At 40.6% G+C, this 22,396-nt stretch overlaps 1 protein-coding gene across 4 annotated transcripts in view; it reads left to right on the forward strand.

Moving 5' to 3' along the window:
• ADK (adenosine kinase) overlaps nucleotides 1-22,396 on the forward strand; it is a 560,116-nt gene that overhangs the window by 170,380 nt on the left and 367,340 nt on the right. For all 4 annotated transcript variants that reach the window (XM_050960267.1, XM_050960264.1, XM_050960265.1 and 1 more), the window contains exon 4: nucleotides 7,622-7,700. In XM_050960267.1, the coding sequence (XP_050816224.1) occupies nucleotides 7,622-7,700 (79 nt within the window). The remainder of the gene's footprint in view (nucleotides 1-7,621; nucleotides 7,701-22,396) is intronic.

Below are 22,396 nucleotides of genomic sequence, written 5' to 3' on the forward strand. Positions count from 1 at the left end.
GATCTTTCATCCTCACTGCCTGTCAGGCATTTTGAGTTAACAAAAACAAACGGAAGAATTTGAATAATCTGGCTAAAAATCTCTGGGAAAAGTTGGTTAGCCAGGACCTGAATTTCTAATATACAAAATAAACAGAAAAAAACAAATTAACCAAAAAACACCCTCAGTTGCAAATACGCTTTTTCCCTCCTCCTCTGCAGCTGCTTTTAGGCAGCTGATCTTTAAAATGTGACTCCTTGCTGGTGTGTGTTATAGAGTCATCCTGGGTAACAAGCAAATAGTTCAGAAAATAGCCAAGAAAACCCATCTTGCTGAAAAACAAAAAACTGCATTTCTTTTTACTTCTTGAAGATAAAGTGGCTTTTGACATCTGCATCAACAGTGTCTTTCAAGCATTTTTTCTCAGTATGTAACTTGTGGAGAATGTTATTTAGATTTGTTTTTTAAACTCATTTATACAACTTCAGAAGTCAATAAGACTTAGGCTCCAAAGTGTCTAAATCACTTTTGAAATGGGGTTTAAGCACTTTTGAAAAAGGTAACCTTAGATGTAAATATCCAGAAGGATATAAATCTATCTACAGTAGAAGGATCATCATTTATTCCATGTTTACAATATGTGTGAATAAAGGAAGATGGTTAAATTGTTTTACGGATGGTTAAAATACTAATTTTACTCATCTAATCCACAAATAAATGACTGGAATTCATACCTAAGTGAGTTTGCCATGTTAGATTTACAGGGCCTGATTTTGGTGTCGCTTACAATAATATAAATTAAGAATAATTGTATTAAGGTCAATGGACTGACACTAGTGCAAGACAGATGTGCATAACAGAATCAGGCCCATATTTAAGCAAAATAAAATTTAGGATTTGTATAGTAATGTTAGCAGCCATACTGTGTGTCTATAACTTCAAGTCCCATTTTCAAAATTGACTTTGGAAGTCTATGGAATCTAAGCTCCTAAGTGCCTAAGTCACTTTTGAAAATGGGACCTGGGTTCCAAAGTCACTTAGGACTTTTTTGTCTTGTTTGTATTCTTTTGGATACTCCATTCCAGGAAGTTAATGCACTTTAAACTCAACAAGAATATCCCTTTTCATTCAGTCTTACACTTCACTGTGAGGATAGACAAGATATGAGATGACAAAAAATGGATACCAACTTTGGCTGACCTTGGCTTTTTTGGTTTTGTCTGAGGTAGATTTTTATATTTAAGATCTTTGTGGCAAGGACTGGCATTTCACAAATGTTTTTAAAAATGGTACCTTGCACAATGGGGCTCTGATCTGGATGGCTTGCAGGTGCTAGCTACTGCAAAATAAAAATTAAATCTGAATAATTGTAGTACTCTTATTAAGTTGCTTTTTCTGCTTTCTGAGTCTCTTATTGAGATATACCCTTCAGCATCAGGTTTTATTAGCAGTTCAGTTCTAAAAAACAAGTGACGTGATATCATTGCCAATGTTGTTTACAGAAACATTAACATACATTCTTTTTGGTCAGTGCTATTGTTGATCAGCAGTCCTAGAGCTAGAAGCATGTACTGCTGCTGTTGCAAACATGTTTTCTCTAGAATATGATGACCAAATTTATGGTACCAAACTCATGGCCTTCTGGATGGTGCTGATGTGAGATTTATTGTGGTGTTTAAGGTAATGGTATGTTCTGAGATCAACAAAGGAACCAGAGTTCTCAGATATGCTAACAGACTTAGGAAATATTCAGAAGGACCATCAGTTGCAGAACCAGAAACAGCAATATTAGTCTAGCTCATAAAGTCCTAATTTTCTTGAATTTGTCCCAAACATAACAGTTCACTTAGCACCTATACAAAGTGCATTTGGTATCCACTGGCCTGAAAGACAGTTGCTCCAGTTTATTCCCCCTCCCCCCCCAAAAACCCCCAAAAATATATAGAAAAGCAAATTTGAAACTCTTGAAATGTGCTGGACTGACAGCACTGTGGCATGGAATTTCCTATTCATAGGCCAGGTATGGTGCGGACAATGGCACAACAGGTTTCCCCATGCTCCCTTGAGCATGTACTGATTTTTTTTGTCTGTCCAAATGTTAATTTTTAAAAAATGAAAATCCAATTTAAAGATGAAATCCAGTTGTCATTCTTAAGTTTCAGGTCAGTAGTTGGTTAATGGACTCTTGTGGATAAATTAAGACATTTAATTGATAACAGCCTTACATCATGACATTGAAGAGAGTCAGCAGAAGGGGTTTCTTTGCATTAGTCCTTGCATTAGCACGCATTTTCTTTGAATTGACATATTCACCCAAAGCCCTGAAGATGTTTTTCTGTAAAAGGTGATGAAATGAGGTGTTTTTTTAAATACTTTTGACTGAACTAGTGAAGGACAGCAGTCAAAGTCTCACTGTCTGCATGCCTAATTCAATGAAATAATTGAAAGTAAATTTTTTTACTCTCTGCTGGCTGTCACCTTGAGATTGAGATATTAAAGACAATATTTTATCTGATGCCAGTTACTGCATATTTATTTTGGCTTAGAAGCCATCCTCATTGTTATGGCCAAACCTTCATCACACAGACCACAGAATAAAGTAATTAAATGCACTTGAAGTCGCAGCTCTAAATAAAGAGAAACAGTAGGGCATCTAGTATTGTATATTAATACAAGTAATCTTGAGTTCCCCCTCAGTCACCAAGGCAGTTGTTGTAGTAGGCATTTTCAGGTAAAGGAATTAATATTTTTATTGCTATGTTCACAGATGCACAGATAACAAAAATTAACCATATGGGTTGGGTACCAAGCATTTAAACTGATAGAAAATGTAAGATTAAATTTTACAAATCTTGCCAAAACGTTGTTTGTTCATGTTGTCGTTGCATTTTTATATTTGAGAAGTGGTTGTTATGAGACATATTGTTGCTTTTTTCCCTCAGCAACTTGCTATCAATAGAGGTTGCAGTTGCTTGGTATACAATTGGTAGATAATTAGTAGTGTGGATGGCTGTGAAAAGCATATGTAGTAATTTAATTTGTGATTCTTTCTAATTGCCTGCCTGTCGTTAGTTTGGTAGGATGGGTCTCTCATTATTCAAACATTTTAAATGGAGAATTATTGTAGAAATAAAAAGATCATAACTCTGACCTTTAACAGAGTATTGAAGTACATGAGTAATTATTGCACAATTGTGGACCATGCCATATGCTATAGAGAAGAATGTGATAGGATGGCTGATATGGTTAAGATAGGGTTTTTTTCCCTCTAAACCTGAAAAATATTGTCTTGGTAAGTATTTTAACTGAAACAAAGTATGTTGAAATAAAAACAAAACAAAACCATGCATCTGTCGCTAAATTTGAATTTAAGTAGTTGAGGCTTTTGAGTGTAAATATGTAATAATGTAAAGTTAGATCATAGAAACTCAGGGTTGGAAGGGACCTCGGGAGATCATCTAGTCCAATCCCCTGCTCAAAGCAGGACATAGAAGCTTAATTTGTAATCAACTTAGTGTTTAAACTTAACTCCAGTACATGATCTGCTATTTGATAAAGATGGTTGAATTCCACCAGTACTTAATGATGTGTACTATAAAACTGGTTGTAAGTATTATACACATAGGCAGTACTCTTCTTGAATGAAGGGTGGTGGGAGCTACACTTTTTACTACTTTAATATTAATGGATAACTTTCCATTTCCGGCATTTTCCTTATAATGGTTCTCTTCAGGCTCTTCTCCAGAAGGTATGTAAATCAGCGAACCAAAATGTGTGATAGCAGATACACTTTGTCAGATAGAAACTGTGCTCAGTCTCTCACTAATCCATCCTCCATACAACTCTCTCAGTTCTCAGTACAATGGCAAAAATGTTTAACTGAACTGTGCTACTGCTCTCCTTTGCCTTTCTTTTGTTGTATTCCTCTGACCTCAAACAAGGTAAACGATAGCAAGAGATTAAAAACCTTTAATTTTTTAAATTCCACTACTTAACCTATTTGTGAGACACTGAAGAGATAAGTTACTCAAAGAAAATGTAAGGAAAACAGTACCAAAGGTGCAGAAGGTGAGCATTTTTAGATATTTCCTATGGCCACATTGCTAAATTTTATTTTTTGTGTGTATGTGTGTATATTCATACATAAAATTAAAACAAAACCAGAAAAATAAAATTCTTCTATGACAAGTCAATACGCCGAATTTTAAAAGTAAGCAGAGGATTTTAGATCTAATGTTAGTGTACATCTCAACTCATCCTTAACTAGTCATTGTTGATGCCTCCATCTTCAAAGAACTTTGCAAACATGATTTAGAGGAAACTACTGTAGAATCATTAAGGTACTGCATCTTATAAAAGTAGTCTGTGAATGGATTTCATAACAAAAGCAGCAGCCTCTTAGAAGCACATATATTAATAATCAAGAGACCCTATTGATTATGATTTATTTATTTAAGGTGACATGAGCCTCTGTTATAGGATAGGAAGTGTCTATTCTGAATATTGTATAATAAAACTACCGTGCAACAAGGTTTGCCATCTATTATAGGAGAGCATCAACCCAAGAAAATAAATGTAATGAACATCCGGAAGTGTAACTTTCATATTAGTATGACTATAATAAAATAATTGACTTTGAAAATGACATTGTGGGAGTCCATATTTCTTACTTGTACTGCAGATTGCTTAGCTGACCATTCAAAATTATGTATTTGATCTGATAGCCCTGGAAACTCAACCTGAGATCTGAAACTCAGGCAGTGTTTTGTGCTTCTGACATCACAAATTATGTTTTTCAATACAAATTTATTTTTCACTATGATTATTGAGCACAAGACAGAATGGAATGTAACTCTTTCTAATAAATATACTGGATGTGGACCATGGTCATTGGCATTTGTGTTTTTGCATTAGCAAATATATTGAAAGACGATGCCTTTTTTTAGTAGGTTACTTTTCTGGCTGATGTTTATTCCTTTTTCATTTGTAGTATAGGTAATCTGTATTTATATAATAAGATTTTGAGAGTCAGTCTGAAGTCTAAAATGTCCATTGGGTCAGTGTGAAGCGATGGAAACAGCCACAAGCATGGCTGAGATCTCTTTATGTTTAGAATTTCACTAGGTTGACTCATCACTGGGTTTCGTGGTCTGTTACGATCAAATTTTTAAGTTTTCAGCCATTTCAACTTTACAAATTACTCCCATGCAGTGTATAGCTACAGTAGGCATGTATTTATGCCATGCCAAGATCTTAGATCAATAGTCCCCAAACTAGGGGGGGACCTGGAGGAATGTGGGAGGGGTGTGGCAGGGCCTGGGCCAGCCCCCACAGGGGGCGAGAAGGGAGCACCATCCAGCTGCAGCTCTGCTCTACCGCCTGCTCTGTGCCCAGCTCTGGCCCCTGCCACAGCTCCACTCCACCCCCTTCTCCGTCCCCAGTTCTGCTCTGCCCTCATTCCCTCTCTGCCTTCCCCTACCCGCCTCAGGCCAGCTCTGTCTCTAGCCCCAGCACCACCTTGAGCACAAGCTTCTCTGCTGAACTAACTCTGCAGTAATGGAAGAGGGGGAGTGCAGAAAGATTCCACTATTAGTAAGGGCGGAGGGGCATGACAAGTAAAGTTTGGGTACATTGTCCTAGACAATTGTGATTTCAGAGGTAACTCATCCAGTCACCACCCTTAGTCTGCAGCTGTTTTGCCTGCAACCATTTCACTGGTCGTATGAGGGAAACTACACAAATCAACACAACCAGCATACATCATAACCCCCCAAATCACTTTGTAGCCTAGGATGTCAGTTGAGTCAGTGTGAAACAATGGAAACAGCTACAAGCATGGTTGAGAGTTCTTTTTGTTTATAATATCGTCTGGTTCAGTCATCCCTTGGATTCACAGTGTGTTGCTATCCTATTTTTAAATTCTTGGCCATTTTCAGCTTTTTTTACACACTTGACTTTACAAATTACATTCTTGTGACAGCACAGGCTTTCTGCTACTAGTATTTGTTGTAAGGTTGGAGGGGTGCCTAATTTATTTGAAAATTAGGTGCATTAAAACGAGGGGAAAGTGTTTTCTGTTGGTATATGAACAAGGAGACAATAATGAAAAAACTATCAGGACTGTGACACATGAAAAGTAACATGCATACTGTATGAAAATGTATTTCATTTTAACTTTTGCGAGAACAGTGGTTCTCAAACTTTTTTATTAGTGACCCTTTTTCACACAGCAAGTCTCTGAGTGCGACCCCCCTTTATAAATTAAAAACACATTTTTGTATATTTAACACTATTATAAATGCTGGAGGTGAAGCAGCGTCTGAGGGTGGAAGCTGACAGCTCATGACCCTTATGTAATAAGCTCGTGACCCCCTGAGGGGTCATGTCCCCCAGTTTGAGAACCCCTGTGCAAGAGAATCCACTTATTAGTCAACCTCCTATTTTAAGAGGTTATCACAAAGAATCCACAAATGGATAGAATACTATTCTGCTCCATCTTTATTAGAAGACCACTTCTGTTAAACTATTTTAGTTGGTCCCTTAAGACAGATTTCGCTATATTTCTCTTGAATACTGGGTTTTTTCTTGATGGTAGTCCAAACCTAATTAAAATTTTACATTACCTTTGTACTGACAATTTATTGACCTTTCTGGAACTTAAACAATTCAACTTGCACTGCATTTTTTAACAAAGTCCCTTTCATTATTTCAGTGGTAGCTATGCACCAGATCTAACTAGTGGAGCCAAATATTATTAACTCATAATTGTTATGTTTGCTATGTTAAAAACAGTGACTTTTCCTTTTAAATTAATCAAGCTGTCTTTATACATATTTTTATATTGTGAAAATAAGTTTTGCTAGTGAAAGCAAGTGTTCTTTCAAAACATTTAGACAGCGGAGCTTTTATATTAATTTATTTATTTTTACACAGTGAGTCAGCTTAAAGGACTAGAAAACTGAAAGACTGAGAATTGCTCTGCCACAATTTATGCACATTTTACAGTTATCTTTTATATCTGATTTTTCTCAAACTAGCAGTAGCTCTATCTATAAAGTTCCAACACCTGACAAACAAGTTCAAACTTCATGTTTTAAAATATTTTATTTACATTTTGAGTGTACCACTATTTGACTATAGTTTAAAAGCAGATAAAATATCTTATTGAACTTTTATGTTATGTGTTTAGCTAGAGGAAGTGTGAATCAGCACCTCCTCGTTAGTTTCCTTTAATTTTTTTCTTTTACATGTGAGCATATACTTTAGAAGCTTGAAAGTTAATTATCATGCATAAGTTCCAGATGCTGTATTCCTAAGATATTCTTTAAATGTTAGAGTTACAATGCAACTGTAAGGGAGCGAAATAGAGTTGATATCGCTTGTTTTGTCATTTAGCCAGTTGCTTAGTGCACATACTGTGCATGCATGCTATTTTAGTCTGTGTTTTCTCAGCTAGCACCTTGTAAAAGAGCTAATATGTCTGAATTTCCTGTTTACAAATAACTTGATCTCATACATTTCTAATCTAGATGCTTTTATATAGTTTTTCACTGAAAAATTGCGGAATTTGACTTCCTTTCTCTCTCTCTCCCCCCATTCCCCTCCCTTCCCCCTTCCCCCAAACCCCTGTGGTTTCTTACAGGTTTGAAGAACTTGTGAAAAAGTTCAATGTAGAATATCATGCTGGTGGCTCTACTCAAAATTCAGTTAAAGTGGCTCAGGTTTGTTCTTCCTTAAAAGAAATGAACTAAAGGTGTTGACTGTTAAACCACTTCTTGTTGTTCTAAGTTGCTTATCATGTTGCTCAGAAGCATTACTCTGCGAGTGCATGTTAGTCTGTTGCCTAAAATAAGTTGAGCTTTGTACTCTAGAATTGACTTTAATGTTTTCTTTTCTCTTTTTCTCTTGCACTGTTCTTGTTTAGGATGCAACATTTCAATCATAACCACATTTATTTAAGGGTTTATAACCTGTGCATAAATGATTGAATTGAACATTTTTTTACATGAGGAGAATTTTAGAGGTATGAATATCATAAAGTTGGGCTTGCACTGATCCAAGGTAGGTTTTGTGCACTTTGATAACAGGGAATGTATTTCGTTATATGCTAGTGAATGAAAGCTAATCTAGTAATACATTTTGTGTGTAGTATTGCAGATACACCCACCGCACAATCTGAAAGTGTATTGCATAAATCCCATAATTTAAAATGTGCAACTTTTATTTATAATTCTTCAAACTTCCTGTGTAGATAAAACCTATTGCCAGATACCTTCCAATGTTATTTTGAAGAAGTTAGATTGTAATTCAGCAAAGTTATTAAGCTTTGTTTTGCTTTACAGTTACATTCACAATTTTCTCTTACTCAAAATGGCTGTCATGTCCTGTAACTTACAGTGGGACTCCAGCTACCAAATGGGATCGAAGGTGTTTGTCCTAGGTAACGATGATCACTACTTTACTACTGGGAGGGATACCCCTAAAAAAATAGCAGCCATCACCTAAAGTTTCCACCTGGGCTTTGAAGTTAAGACAACCATTAGGAAACATGGCTGCCATTTCACTAAGGCCCTCACACTTTTCAAACCTTAAACCTACCAGTCTTTGACACAAGTAATTAAAAGGTATGACCAATGACTGAAATGTGAACCCTTATGTTTTGTTGTGTATCGCATCATCATTCAGATTATAATCGTTTTTATATGAAACCTATTTTACGATCATTCTTCACCGTGTAAATTAGAGGAAACATTTAAAAAAATAGAAAATGAACTGGAAAAACAGAAGTATTATCACATGCACTTATAAGGACCACTACGTGGACCATCAGTAGAGTTTCAACCCAAGACCTTCAGATCTTGAGTCCATATTGCTACCACTTGAGCTACAAGAGGTGGTGGTAGTAGCATAGACAGCTATTCTCCGTGTGGTTCAGCAACCAGAGAGGATTTTTGAATGTATTTAACAACCATTTTCAAGACATGCTGAATGTCAGGAACCCTGGTTTTGTTCCTAGCTCTGAAACAGTGGTTTACAGATTATAGTCACTTATAGATTTGACAGATTCTTTCTGTGAGTGGCTGAGAGTGAAAGTTAATCATAGAACTACATTGGTTCTATTTTCATCTCTTGTAGAAATGACCTTTTGCAATGTCACAGATAATTTATTTGTAAAACAGATTGAGTGATACTTGACTGCCCCTTAATATAGATGTTGCTCAATAATAAGTTTGTGAAATGTGCAGAAATATAAAGAAATATAAAACAAGAGCAATCAGAAGACATGAAACATGAACTCATGGTGTCCTGCCTCCCAGTTCAGTGCACCTTCCACTGTGCTAAAGTGTATTTTATTAGGAAATTTGTCACTCACGTAAACTGGAACTCTGATTCAGCTGAAATGCAGTAGACTTGAGGGCTTTGGCCATGTGAAATTGAGGCTGCCCAGTAAAGATGGCCGCCCCTTAGCTTGTCTTTCCAATGGCTTTGAAGCTACAGTCTGCCCTCAGCGAAGTTCCCCTCCATTCTCACCCCACTATGCTCTAAGGTTAGGAAACTATAGGAAGGTTGTCTATGCTGTAAACCGTGACTGAGTCTGGGGGTCATACCAGCCATGGTTGCCAACTGAGAGTTGCTTTGATTTCCAGTGCTGCAAGTTCTCCAGCTTCAGTTGAAGAGCTGCATCTTCAGGAGAGGGTTCTCCAGTCTAGACAGCCATAACTCGCCCAGTGGAGCAGAGATGGCACTTGACAGATTCCTTTTCTCTCCACCCAAGGAGTTTTAGGAGCATTCTGATTAAAAGTTTGCAGTATACTGTGCTGGAAATAAATGTTATATGTCTCATCAGTTGGAGGTACTGTCCTTGTGGTGGCGGATTCTGTTGCCCTCAGTGGAAATATGTCCTCTGTGGTTATTAGAGGTGTCCTATAACTGGACATTTCCTTACTTTCTAGGTTTCGAGTTGGTGGAATATTACATCTGTACAATCTTAATCCCTTTTTAAAGGGTCTTTATATAAATAATGTATATAGTGCTATTAAAATATGTGCTGTTCGTAGGCATAAATATAGAGAAAAAGTCCCTGCCCCAAGTAGCTTATAGGCAAATTAAAGTGAGGTTAGATAAGCTGAGGTAGTTGATCCTGGAGATAAGAGCAGAGGCTGCAACAGCAAATGCTTTATTTGCTGCTAAAATGAAATATTGTAACATCTGAAAGGTGCATAATGAAGTGACACACATACTCATCAGAATAAGGCTTATTGAGTTGGTGCAGAATATTGTCATGGCCCCTTCTCCCATAACGGCTTTGAAATCCAGTGGGGTGTGCTGACGGAAGATAGACCAATTAATCTACATGTTTATAAACTCATAGACTCATAGACTCTAGGACTGGAAGAGACCTTGAGAGGTCATCGAGTCCAGTCCCCTGCCCTCATGGCAGGACCAAATACTGTCTAGACCATCCCTAATAGACATTTATCTAACCTACTCTTAAATATCTCCAGAGATGGAGATTCCACAGCTTCCCTAGGCAATCTATTCCAGTGTTTAACTACCCTGACAGTTAGGAACTTTTTCCTAATGTCCAACCTAAATCTCCCTTGCTGCAGTTTAAGCCCATTGCTTCTTGTTCTATCATTGGAGGCTAAGGTGAACAAGTTTTCTCCCTCCTCCTGATGACACCCTTTTAGATACCTGAAAACTGCTATCATGTCCCATCTCAGTCTTCTCTTTTCCAAACTAAACAAACCCAATTCCTTCAGCCTTCCTTCGTAGGTCATGTTCTCAAGACCTTTAATCATTCTTGTTGCTCTTCTCTGGACCCTCTCCAATTTCTCCACATCTTTCTTGAAATGCGGTGCCCAGAACTGGACACACTACTCCAGTTGAGGCCTAACCAGTGCAGAGTAAAGCGGAAGAATGACTTCTCGTGTCTTGTTTACAACACACCTGTTAATGCATCCCAGAATCATGTTTGCTTTTTTTCCAACAGTATCACACTGTTGACTCATATTAAGCTTGTGGTCTACTATGACCCCTAGATCTCTTTCTGCCATACTCCTTCCTAGACAGTCTCTTCCCATTCTGTATGTGTGAAACTGATTGTTCCTTCCTAGGTGGAGCACTTTGCATTTATCTTTATTGAACTTCATCCTGTTTACCTCAGACATTTCTCCAATTTGTCCAGATCATTTTGAATTTTGACCCTGTCCTCCAAAGCAGTTGCAATCCCTCCCAGTTTGGTATCGTCCGCAAACTAAATAAGCGTACTTTCTATGCCAACATCTTAATCATTGATGAAGATATTGAACAGAACCGGTCCCAAAACAGACCCCTGCGGAACGCCACTTGTTATACCTTTCCAGCAGGATTGGGAGCCATTAACAGCTACTCGCTGAGTACGGTTATCCAGCCAGTTATGCACCCACCTTATAGTAGCCCCATCTAAATTGTACTTTCCTAGTTTATCTATAAGAATATCATGCAAGACTGTATCAAATGCCTTACTAAAGTCTAGGTATATCACATCCACCGCTTCTCCCTTATCCACAAGGCTCGTTATCCTATCAAAGAACGCTATCAGATTAGTTTGACACGATTTGTTCTTTACAAATCCATGCTGGCTATTCCCTATCACCTTACCACCTTCCAAGTGTTTGCAGATGATTTCTTTGATTACCTGCTCCATTATCTTCCCTGGCACAGAAGTTAAACTAACTGGTCTGTAGTTTCCTGGGTTGTTTTTATTTCCCTTTTTATAGATGGGCACTATATTTGCCCCCTTCCAGTCTTCTGGAATCTCCCCCGTCTCCCATGATTTCCCAAAGATAATAGCTAGAGGCTCAGATACCTCTTCTATTAACTCCTTGAGTACTCTAGGATGCATTTCATCAGGCCCTGGTGACTTGCAGGCATCTAACTTTTCTAAGTGATTTTTTACTTGCTCTTTCCTTATTTTCTCTTGTAAACCTACCCTCTTCCCGTAAGCATTCACTATACTAGACATTCCTTCAGACTTCTCAGTGAAGACCGAAACAAAGAAGTCATTAAGCATCTCTGCCATTTCCAAGTCTCCCGTTACTGTTTCCCCCTCCTCACTGAGCAGTGGGCCTACCCTGTCCTTAGTCTTCCTCTTGCTTCTAATGTATTGATAAAAAGTCTTCTTGTTTCCCTTCATTCCCATAGCTAGTTTGAGTTCATTTTGTGCCTTTGCTTTTCTAATCTTGCCTCTGCATTCCTGTGTTATTTGCCTATATTCCTCCTTCGTGATCTGACCTAGTTTCCATTTTTTATATGACGCCTTTTTATTTTGTAGGTCACGCAAGATCTCAAGGGGAAGCCAAGGTGGTCTTTTGCCACATTTTCTATGTTTCCTAACCATCGGAATAACTTGCTTTTGGGCCCTTAATAGTGTCCCTTTGAAAAACTGCCAACTTTCCTCAGTTGTTTTTCCCCTCAGTCTTAATTCCCATGGAACCTTACCTATCAGCTCTCTGAGCTTACCAAAATCCGCCTTCCTGAAATCCATTGTCTCTATTCTGCTGTACTCCCTTCTACCCTTCCTTAGAATTGCAAATTCTATGATTTCATGATCACTTTCACGCAAGCTTCCTTCTACTTTCAAATTCTCAACAAGTTCCTCCCTATTTGTTAAAATCAAGTCTAGAACAGCTTCCCCCCAGTAGCTTTTTCAACTTTCTGAAATAAAAAGTTGTCTGCAATGCAGTCCAGGAACTTATTGGATAGTCTGTGCCCCGCGGTGTTATTTTCCCAACATATACCTGGATAGTTGAAGTCCCCCATCACCACCAAATCTTGGGCTTTGGATGATTTTGTTAGTTGTTTTAAAAAAGCCTCATCCACCTCTTCCACCTGATTAGGTGGCCTGTAGTAGACTCCCAGCACGACATCACCTGTGTTTTTTACCCCTTTTAGCCTAACCCAGAGACTCTCCACACTTCCGTCTCTTATGTCCATCTCCACCTCAGTCCAAGTGTGTACATTTTTAATATATAAGGCAACACCTCCTCCCTTTTTCCCCTGTCTATCCTTCCAGAGCAAACTATACCCATCCACACCAACATTCCAGTCATGTGTATTATCCCACCAAGTTTCAGTAATGCCAATAATGTCATAGTTGTATTTATTTATTAGCACTTCCAGTTCTTCCTGCTTATTACCCATACTTCTTGCATTTGTATATCGGCATCCAAGATACTGGTTTGATCTTGCCTCCCAGCTTTGCCCTGACCCTCCTTCCTCTCTGCCATTATAGCCCGTGCTCCCTCCTGTTTCCAACCCATCTCCCAGGTCTTGTTCCCCACTTACCTGTGGGCTTTGCTCACCTGTCCCCGTCGAACCTAGTTTAAAGCCCTCCTTACTAGGTTAGCCAGTCTGTGCGCAAATAAGGCCTTTCCCCTCTTCGAAAGGTGAACGCCATCTGTTCCTAGCAGTCCTTCCTCGAATAGCATCCCGTGGTTGAGGAAGCCAAAGCCCTCCTGGCGACACCATCTTTGCAGCCAGGCATTCACTTCCACGATGCATCTGTCTCTGCCCGGACCCCTACCTTCAACAGGAAGAATCGAAGAGAATACCACCTGCTCTCCAAACTCCTTAACCTGTACTCCCAGAGCCCTGTAGTCACTCTTGATCTGCTCAGTGTCACACCTTGCAGTATCATTTGTGCCCACATGGATGAGTAGCATGGGGTAGTAGTCAGAAGGCCGGATAATCCTCGACAATGCCTCTGTAACATCTCGGATACGGGCCCCTAGCAGGCAGCATACCTCCCAGGATGAACGGTCAGGGCGACAGATGGGTGTCTCCGTCCCCCTCAGCAGAGAGTCTCCAACCACCACTACCCTACGTTTCTTATCAGTGGTGGCAGCAGACCTCCCAGCCTTAGGGGTACGAGGCTTCACCTCCTTAACTGTTGGGGGTGATTCCTTCTCTCCTGTATCAAGAAGAGCATAATGGTTATCTTTTACCACAGCAGGAGGGTTTGCAGCAGCGGTGGAGCACTGCCTGCTGCTAGAAGTAACCAGCTGGCTGTGTCCACCCTGAGCCTCCTCCTCCACTGGTGTGTCAGATACACCCTGAGGCATCTCCTCCTCCACTGGAGTGTTGGTAGTCCTGTCAACTGGGACAGCACCGTCAGCTGTCTCCACATGGATACTGTCCAGGAATTGCTCATGGATATGGATGTTCCTCAGCCTAGCCACCTCCTCCTGTAGCTCTCCCACCTGCTGCCTGAGAGATTCCACCAGTAGGCACCTTTCACATTGGATGCCACCCCCAGCCTGGATATCAGTAAGTGGAAATTGCAAATTACAGTCTTTGCAAACCCACACCAGAATCTGGGTAAAAGCATCCATGCTTTGGTACTCTGTCTGGCTACAGGCGCAGGTGGAGGAGACAGAAGCAGTGCTGGCACAGGTGTTGTGGGTCCTCCTCACCATTGTAATCCTCCCTCTGTCAAACTCTCTCAAATTCCCGTCTACAGCTCCCTGTCCGCTCTGCTCTGCCCACAGATGCTGTATGTGCTCCTCCTTCACCTGGAGAACTCCCTTGCAAAACTCCCTGTTAGCAACTCCTGTTCGCTAAGTATAAACCAAGTGTATAAAACCATTATGGTTGCTTGTTCCACTGAATAGGCATGCTTTACCAACAAACTGTAAGTAACAGAGCAGCAGTGCAAGGAGCTTTTCCGAGGGCTTATCTTCAGTGCTAAAAAAATTGTATGTTTTACTACACGCTAACTAATGCATGTGAGAATACATGAACTTAAGTGCATACGTTATCCTGAGGTAAAAGAATACACCTTTTTTAAGCAGTAAAGACAAGTTCAAAGAGAGGATTACTGTAACTGAGCCCCATGGTCATAATAAACAAAAACATATTTTTGACTGATCTCCAGAAAATCTGCCTTTGGGCAATGCTTGTTGCTAAAAGAATTCCATGACTCTTAGCTAACTACTTCTGAAGATTCTTTCCAAATTTGTGAAAGTATGGAGAAAGAGAAAACCCTCTCATAATGACATCTCTACCTGTGAGACTTCCCCATTTCCAAGAAGAAAAACAGGAGGCAGCTTGGGTACATCCAGAGGGATATTGTCCAAGCATGTTTCCAGATGCACCAATTTGAATTATTGCATTAATTCCACTTAAAAACAAGAACCCTCATATTTTACACTTGTCCCTAGAAGCATATTTGGAATTATTTTGTCTTGTTTTAGATGATACTGAGTAATAAAAAGGGGTGTGATTTCTTTTCTTCTTTTCTTTTTCTTTTTCTTTCTTTTTGGAAGGGATGTGAAGGACGACAAAAATGTAGAATGAATCAAAAGAGGGAATTTATTTCACCAGCAGGACTGGGGCAGGATGACTGAACAAAAATAGAAAGTAGTAAAATGAAGGATAGATGCTAGAGAGAGGGAATAGATACAATTATTAGACACTGGAGATAGGCCAGTGTCATCAAACTGCCAGGCCAACCAAAACAGGCCAGTTAGATGGAGGGCTAAGGAGGTTAGAACAAGCATCTTAAACTTAGTGGGCAGTGCGGGATTGGTAGGCAGATCACTGGATGGTGTGAGGAGTCATGGCAGAAACATTGTTTGATTAGGTGTGCAGCAGAATTGTCAACAAGCTTGTTATAATTTACAGAAAAAGCCAGGAAGATAAGCTAGAAATCAGTGCAGAAGATAACAAAAGCTTAAATGAAGACAGAAAGGTGGCTTATATAAATTTTCAGTATAATCTAGGGGTAGGCAACCTATGGCACGTGTGCCAAAGGTGGCACATGAGCTGATTTTCAGTGGCACTCATACTATCCGGGTCCTGGCCACCAGTCCTGGGGACTCTGCATTTTAATTTAATTTTTAATTAAGCTTCTTAAACATTTTTAAAACCTTATTTACTTTACATACAACAATAGTTAGTTATATATTATAGACCTATAGAAAGAGACCTTCTAAAAACATGCAAATGTATTACTGGCACGTGGAACCTTAAATTAGAGTGAATAAATGAAGATTCGGCATAACACTGCTGAAAAGAACATTTAGAATGGTAGGGCACGAATCCAGAGAAAAGTTTAGACAGGAAAAGCATGTAAACAGTGTTTCAGCATCAAAAAAAGTCAATGAGAATAAAGATAAATGAGAGAAAAGAATATTAAGAGTATATCTACACTGTTTAAAAACAAAAAAGTCACAGCAGCGAGTCTCAGAGCCCATGTCAACTGACTCGGGCTCATGGGGCTTGGGCCACAGGGCTAAATATAGCAACATAGACATTTCTGCTTGGGCTGGACCCCAGGCTCTGAGACCTACCCCCCTCATCAGGTTTCAGAGCCTGAGTGGGAATGTCTATGTTGCTATTTCTAGCCCGGTAGTGCAAGCTTCAGTCAGTTGACCTGACCTGAGGGTAAGTCTACACTGCAAACATAACCTGCAGCAATGAGTTTGAGAGCCCAGGTGACCTGACTCAGGCTATGTCTACACTACCAATTTTTGTCGACAAAAGTGATGGCAACACCCAAAAATCAACATAATAAAAATTGGAATCTCATGTTCACACTTACTCCCTCTGTTGGCAGAGCGCATCGACAGTGGGGGCACCATCCTTGACAGTGTGAGCATTGCACTGTGGGTACCTATCCCACAATCCAGGTCAACACTTTCTGTTGCTAGGTGTTGTAGGAAGGAGGAGCAGGTTGCGGCACATCTTGGGACCTGGCTTAATGTCCCATGATGCATTGCTTTGTGTCCTAGCAGTCCATGGGCTTCCAGCTTTCTTTTGTGGTATTTTTGCAATGGTCAGTCTCTGCCGTTGACCTCGGCCTCTTTGTGGGAAGGGATGGACCTCGCACTGCTCTCCTCTGCTCTGTGAACTATCATGAAGACGTGGATGACAGTGCAGTTAATTGTCAAATTCCTAACTGAAGAACACTCGCAGGCTCCCAACATAGATTACTTTTGGCCTTCACAGAGCAGCTGCATAGGGTAGATAGTCACTTTTGGGCTCATGAAACAAGCACTGAATGGTGGGATCGTATCATCCTGCAGGTGTTGGATGAAGAGCAGTGGCAACAGAATTTTCGGATGTGGAAAGCCACTTTCCTGGAACTGTGTGCGGAGCTCGCCACAGTCCTGCAGCACAAGGACACCAGAATGAGAGCTTCCCTTTTGGTAGAGAATGGTGGCAATCGCTGTATGTAAGCTGGTGACTCCAGACTGCTACCGGTTGGTCACGAATCAGTTTGGAGTCAGGAAGTCAACCCTTGGGCCTGTGTTAATGCAAGTGTGCAAGGCAATTAATTACATCCTGCCATGCATCTTCAGGAATACCAGCCTGTATGGAAAGCTACAAACCAGAATATTACAGTGGGGGATGGTGAAATGCCCATAGTGATCCCGGGAGACCTGGCATACCCTTTATAGCCGTGCTCATGAAACCTTATATGGGACACTTGGACAGCGGTAAGGAGCAGCTCAACAGTCTGAGTAGGTGCCAGATGACAGTTGAATGTGCCTTTGGCAGATTAAAGGCACACTGGCGATGCCTATATGGCAGGCTAGAGCTTAATGAGGATAATATTCCCTTGGTCATAGCCATGTGCTGTACATTGCATAATCTCTGTGAAGCAAAGGGTGAAAGGTTTGCTCAGGGGGTGGAGTCCTCAGGCAGACCGTTTAGCTGCTAATTTTGAGCAGCCAGATACCAGGCCAGTTCGAATCAGAGGATTGTTAAGTTCACACACAGCATTGTAACATTTCAGTTAATACACCTTTTGCAACATTGCAGTCACTTTCTCGCTGACTCTAGCCAGGCACACATCTCCGCAAACAGCCAAAGCATGATGAGTGTTAGCAGGGGCATGGAAGGGGCTGCTCCACATTAGGAAGAGAGCACACACTCTCTGCAAGGGTCATGGTGCAGCTTTCTGTGGAAAAAATTCTAGAATTCTTCTACACTTTTCCACTGACGGGGATCATTCTAGCAGATATCTAACTGCTAAGTGTAAGTAGGGAAACAAGGGTACATCTACTCCATACCTGTTTCTTCTGCCCTGCTCCCTACGCTGTTCGACTATGTGACGCTTTGGTCCCTGCACAGGTTATTGCTAAATGGCATGGGAAAGTTTCCTACAATGGGGGATGGAACAGAGCTGCTCTGCCACAGAACTTTTGGCAGAGGTTACCGAGTACCTCCAGAAAACTTCCTTGGAGATCTCGCTGGAGGATTCCTGTGAGATCTCTGGGTGCATCAACACCCTGCTCTGCTGTACGGATTAGTTACACAGGAAAATATCCACCTCAGAGAAACACAACCAGCCTCCCACATTTCTATACCCTGAACCCGCCTCTGCAGTACACAAGCCACAGCTACTTACCAGACTTATCTCCTGCTTCTTTCTCCCTGGAGAGCAACTGCTGAGACTTGGTAGATGCCTCTGGAGTGGAGAAAAGTTCCTGGTTGCCTGGCTGACCGGGCGACCCCACTGGGAGCTGCACATCCTAATCTAACTCCACCTGTTCATCAGTAACTTAGTCCTCCGGGTTAGGTCCTCTTTCAGCTGCCTCCATTCCCTCGAAATGTGTGCTGGGCTCTTGGCAGTGGTCACCACTGATGATAGCATCTAGCTCCATATAGTATCGGCAGGTCTTAGGTGAAGCATGAGAGCGATGGTTTGCCTCCCTTGCCTTTTGGTACGCCTGCCTTAGCTCCTTTATCTTCGCTCTGTACTGCAGCGTGTCCCGATCATAGCTCTTTTTGCACAAGCCTCAAGAAATGTGCCCCTAGGTGTCCCAATTCCTACAGCTCAGGCACAGCTGGAACTGCACAGCCTTATCTTCCTGTAATATACTGCTCAGATCCAACAGCTCTACAGTGATCCAAGCAGGAGAATGTTTGGTGCGATAACCTGCCATGGTCACCTGGGAAGATGGGATGAGACTTCTCCATGCTGAGCCAGCAGGAAATTAAATTTCAAAAATTCCTGGGGCTTCGAATGAGGAGGGGCAGATGTGTGTGTGTTTGCCTGCCTGCAGGGCACTGGAGTTCAAACTGCTGACTGGAGCAGTCAGAACGAGTATTGTGGGATGCTTCCTGGAGGCTAATTCAAGCAATGAAATCAAGCATGGTGTCTGCACTGGCAGACTGTATGGAAAGCTACAAACCAGAATATTACAGTGGGGGATGGTGAAATGCCCATAGTGATCCCGGGAGACCCGGCATACCCTTTATAGCCGTGCTCATGAAACCTTATATGGGACACTTGGACAGCGGTAAGGAGCAGCTCAACAGTCTGAGTAGGTGCCGGATGACAGTTGAATGTGCATTTGGCAGATTAAAGGCACACTGGCGATGCCTATATGGCAGGCTAGAGCTTAATGAGGATAATATTCCCTTGGTCATAGCCATGTGCTGTACATTGCATAATCTCTGTGAAGCAAAGGGTGAAAGGTTTGCTCAGGGGGTGGAGTCCTCAGGCAGACCGTTTAGCTGCTAATTTTGAGCAGCCAGATACCAGGCCAGTTCGAATCAGAGGACTGTTGTTGAGAAATTGTAGAGGAAAAAGATGTACGTCTCTCATCAGGGTGGATGTATTTTTGTCACCAAAACTGGACATTTTTCCAGACAAAAGTCACATTGCAATGTTTATGCACATACTGTTTGTTTGATAAAAAGCCGTTTTTGGTGACAAAACTTGATAGTGTAGACAAGGCCTCAGGCTTGCGCTATAGACTAAAAATGGTAATGTGGATGTTTCTGCCTAGGTTCTGAAACTTGACTAGGGGATGGGTATCAGAATCCAGGCTCCAGCCTGAGCAGGAATGTCTACACTGCTGTTTGTAGCCATAGAGTGTGAGCACCAGTTGACCTGGGCTCTGAGACTCAATGTCCCGAGTGTGCTTTGCAAAGTGAACATATTCAGACTTGCTGTCATGGGTCTTGCAGACGTACCTTTAGAAGACTGAAGGGAATTGGAAACGCACAACTGTTTGAGTAGATTGGTGAGGGTGAAAGCCTCAATAAAGTGGATAATGGAGGAAGTGGTTTCAAAGTCTTTGCCCGTCCATTAACTTCCCTTTTTAAAAACTAAAACTTATCCAACATGTAGTTTCATAGGTACTGATACGAAATTAGACTCTAACATCATTGAAAATTGCATGATCCAAAGCATGATGGAAGGATGTTTCAGGGTAAAATCTCAAATTCAATTCTACTTGCTTTGGTAGATTCTAGATTTTGGATTTGTCTTTTGTGTAAACATCTTTTCTTTTTCTCTTGAATGTTGAAATTATGATGCACATTAGGATTGCAGCTTTCTGTTAATCTCATTTTAATTTATCTCATTAAAACTTGGCTTTATATCTCTCATAATATGTGACATTTGCTCTGATCTGAGATCACCGCAATGTCTCCAGACAATTGGATCCATTATATTCAATCTGTAAAATATGTATGTAGATAGCTGTATACAGATCATGAATAATGTATTACTGTTTTAGAGTTCTGTCAGCTACCTCAATTGAGATTTGTGAATATAGTATTTCACTGCTCATGAACATCTTTCTGCATTTTTTCATTAATATTATATGCCTGTCTAATAGCAAACATTGGCTTGAGGGGGCAAAACAATAAAACTAACATCTTTGAGTTTTAGAGACCATGGTGACAGCTTCTTTAAAGGAACCGAAGATAGTTTGTGTGGGCAAAGTTAGTTTGTATTGTTGGTCATGCTGTAAATAAGAACAGCCATACTGGGTTATACTAAAGGTCCATGTAGCCCAATATCCTATCTTCCGACAGTGGCCGATACCAGATGCCCCAGAGGGAATGAACACATAATCAAGTGATCCATTCCCAGCTTCTAGCAAACAGAGGCTAGGGACACCATCCCTGCCCATCTTGGCTAATAGCCATTGATGGACCTATCCTCCATGGATTTATCTAGTTCTTTTTTGAACCCTGTTGTAGTTGTGGCTGTCATAAACAGATCGTTAAGGGTTAATGCCTCTTTTACCTGTAAAGGGTTAAGAAGTTCACCTAGCCTAGCTGACACCTGACCAGAGGAACCAATGGGGGAACAAGATGTTTAAAAAGGAAGGAGGGACGTTTTCCTTTGTTGAGAGTCTCAGTTTCAGCCAGAGTGAAAAAGATCAAGGAACCAGCCTCTTATCAGAGTAGTAAGTTTTAAAAAGGGATAAATAGGTTTGTTGATTTTCTTTGTAACTTGTCTTGGTACCGTTAAGGGAATTATCAAAATTGGGTATTGGAGTATTTTTTGTGTAACTAAATTTGTGCCCAGGGGAACCTCCTCTGTGTTTTTGAATCTGTTGTCGGTGAGAGTAGCTGGTATGCTAATCTCTCTCAGAGGGTTTTCTTTTACCTTTCTTTTCTTTAATTAAAAGCCTTTTTCTTAATACCTGATTGATTTTTCCTTGTTTTTTAGATCCAAGGGGATTGGATCTGGACTCACCAGGAATTGGTGGGGGAAAGGAGGGAGGATGGGTAAATTCTCCTTGTGTTAAGATCCAAGGGGTTGGATCGCTGTTCACCAGGAACTTGATGAAAAAGTGTCTCAAGGCTACCCTGGGAGGGGGAAGGTTTTGGAAGGAAAGGGGATGTTCCAGACGGAGGATCTGGATGGTGGCAGCAATACCAGATCTAAGCTAGTACTTAAGCTTAGAAGTGTCCATGCAGGTCCCCACATCTGTACCCTAAAGTTCAGAGTGGAGAAGGAACCTTGACAGTGGCCTTCACAACATCCTCTGGCAAAGAGTTCCACAGGTTGATTTTGTGCTGTATGAAGAACTACTTCCTTTTGTTTGTTTTAAACCTGCTGCCTGTTAATTTCATTTGGTAACCCCTAGTTTTTGTGTTAGGAGGAGGAGTAAATAACACTTCCTTATTTACTTTCTCCGCACCAGTTATAATTTTATAGACCTCAATCATATCCCCGCCCTTAGTCATTTCTTTTCCAAGCTGAAAAGTCCCAGTCTTATTAATCTCTTCTCATACGGAAGCTGTTCCATGTCCTAATCATTTTTTGTTGCCTTTTTCTGACGTTTTTCCAATTTCAATATATCTTTTTTGAGATGGGGACCACATTTGCATACAATATTCAAGACGTGGGCATACCATGGATTTATATAGAGGGAATATGATATTTTCTGTCTTCTTATCTGTCCCTTTCTTCATGATTCCCAACATTATGTTAGTTTTTTGACTACTGCTGCACATAGAGTGGATGTTTTCAGAAAACTGTCCACAATGACACCAAAATCTCTTTCTTGCTTGGTAACAGCTAATTTAGACCCCATCATTTTATATACCCACAAGTCTCATAATTGTTCTTTTAATGTGGGGGGATAAGGAGTACAATCAAGTGGTCTATTTTTCTATT

The sequence above is a fragment of the Gopherus flavomarginatus genome, chromosome 6, assembly GCF_025201925.1.
Source record: "Gopherus flavomarginatus isolate rGopFla2 chromosome 6, rGopFla2.mat.asm, whole genome shotgun sequence".
NCBI lineage: Eukaryota > Metazoa > Chordata > Testudines > Testudinidae > Gopherus > Gopherus flavomarginatus.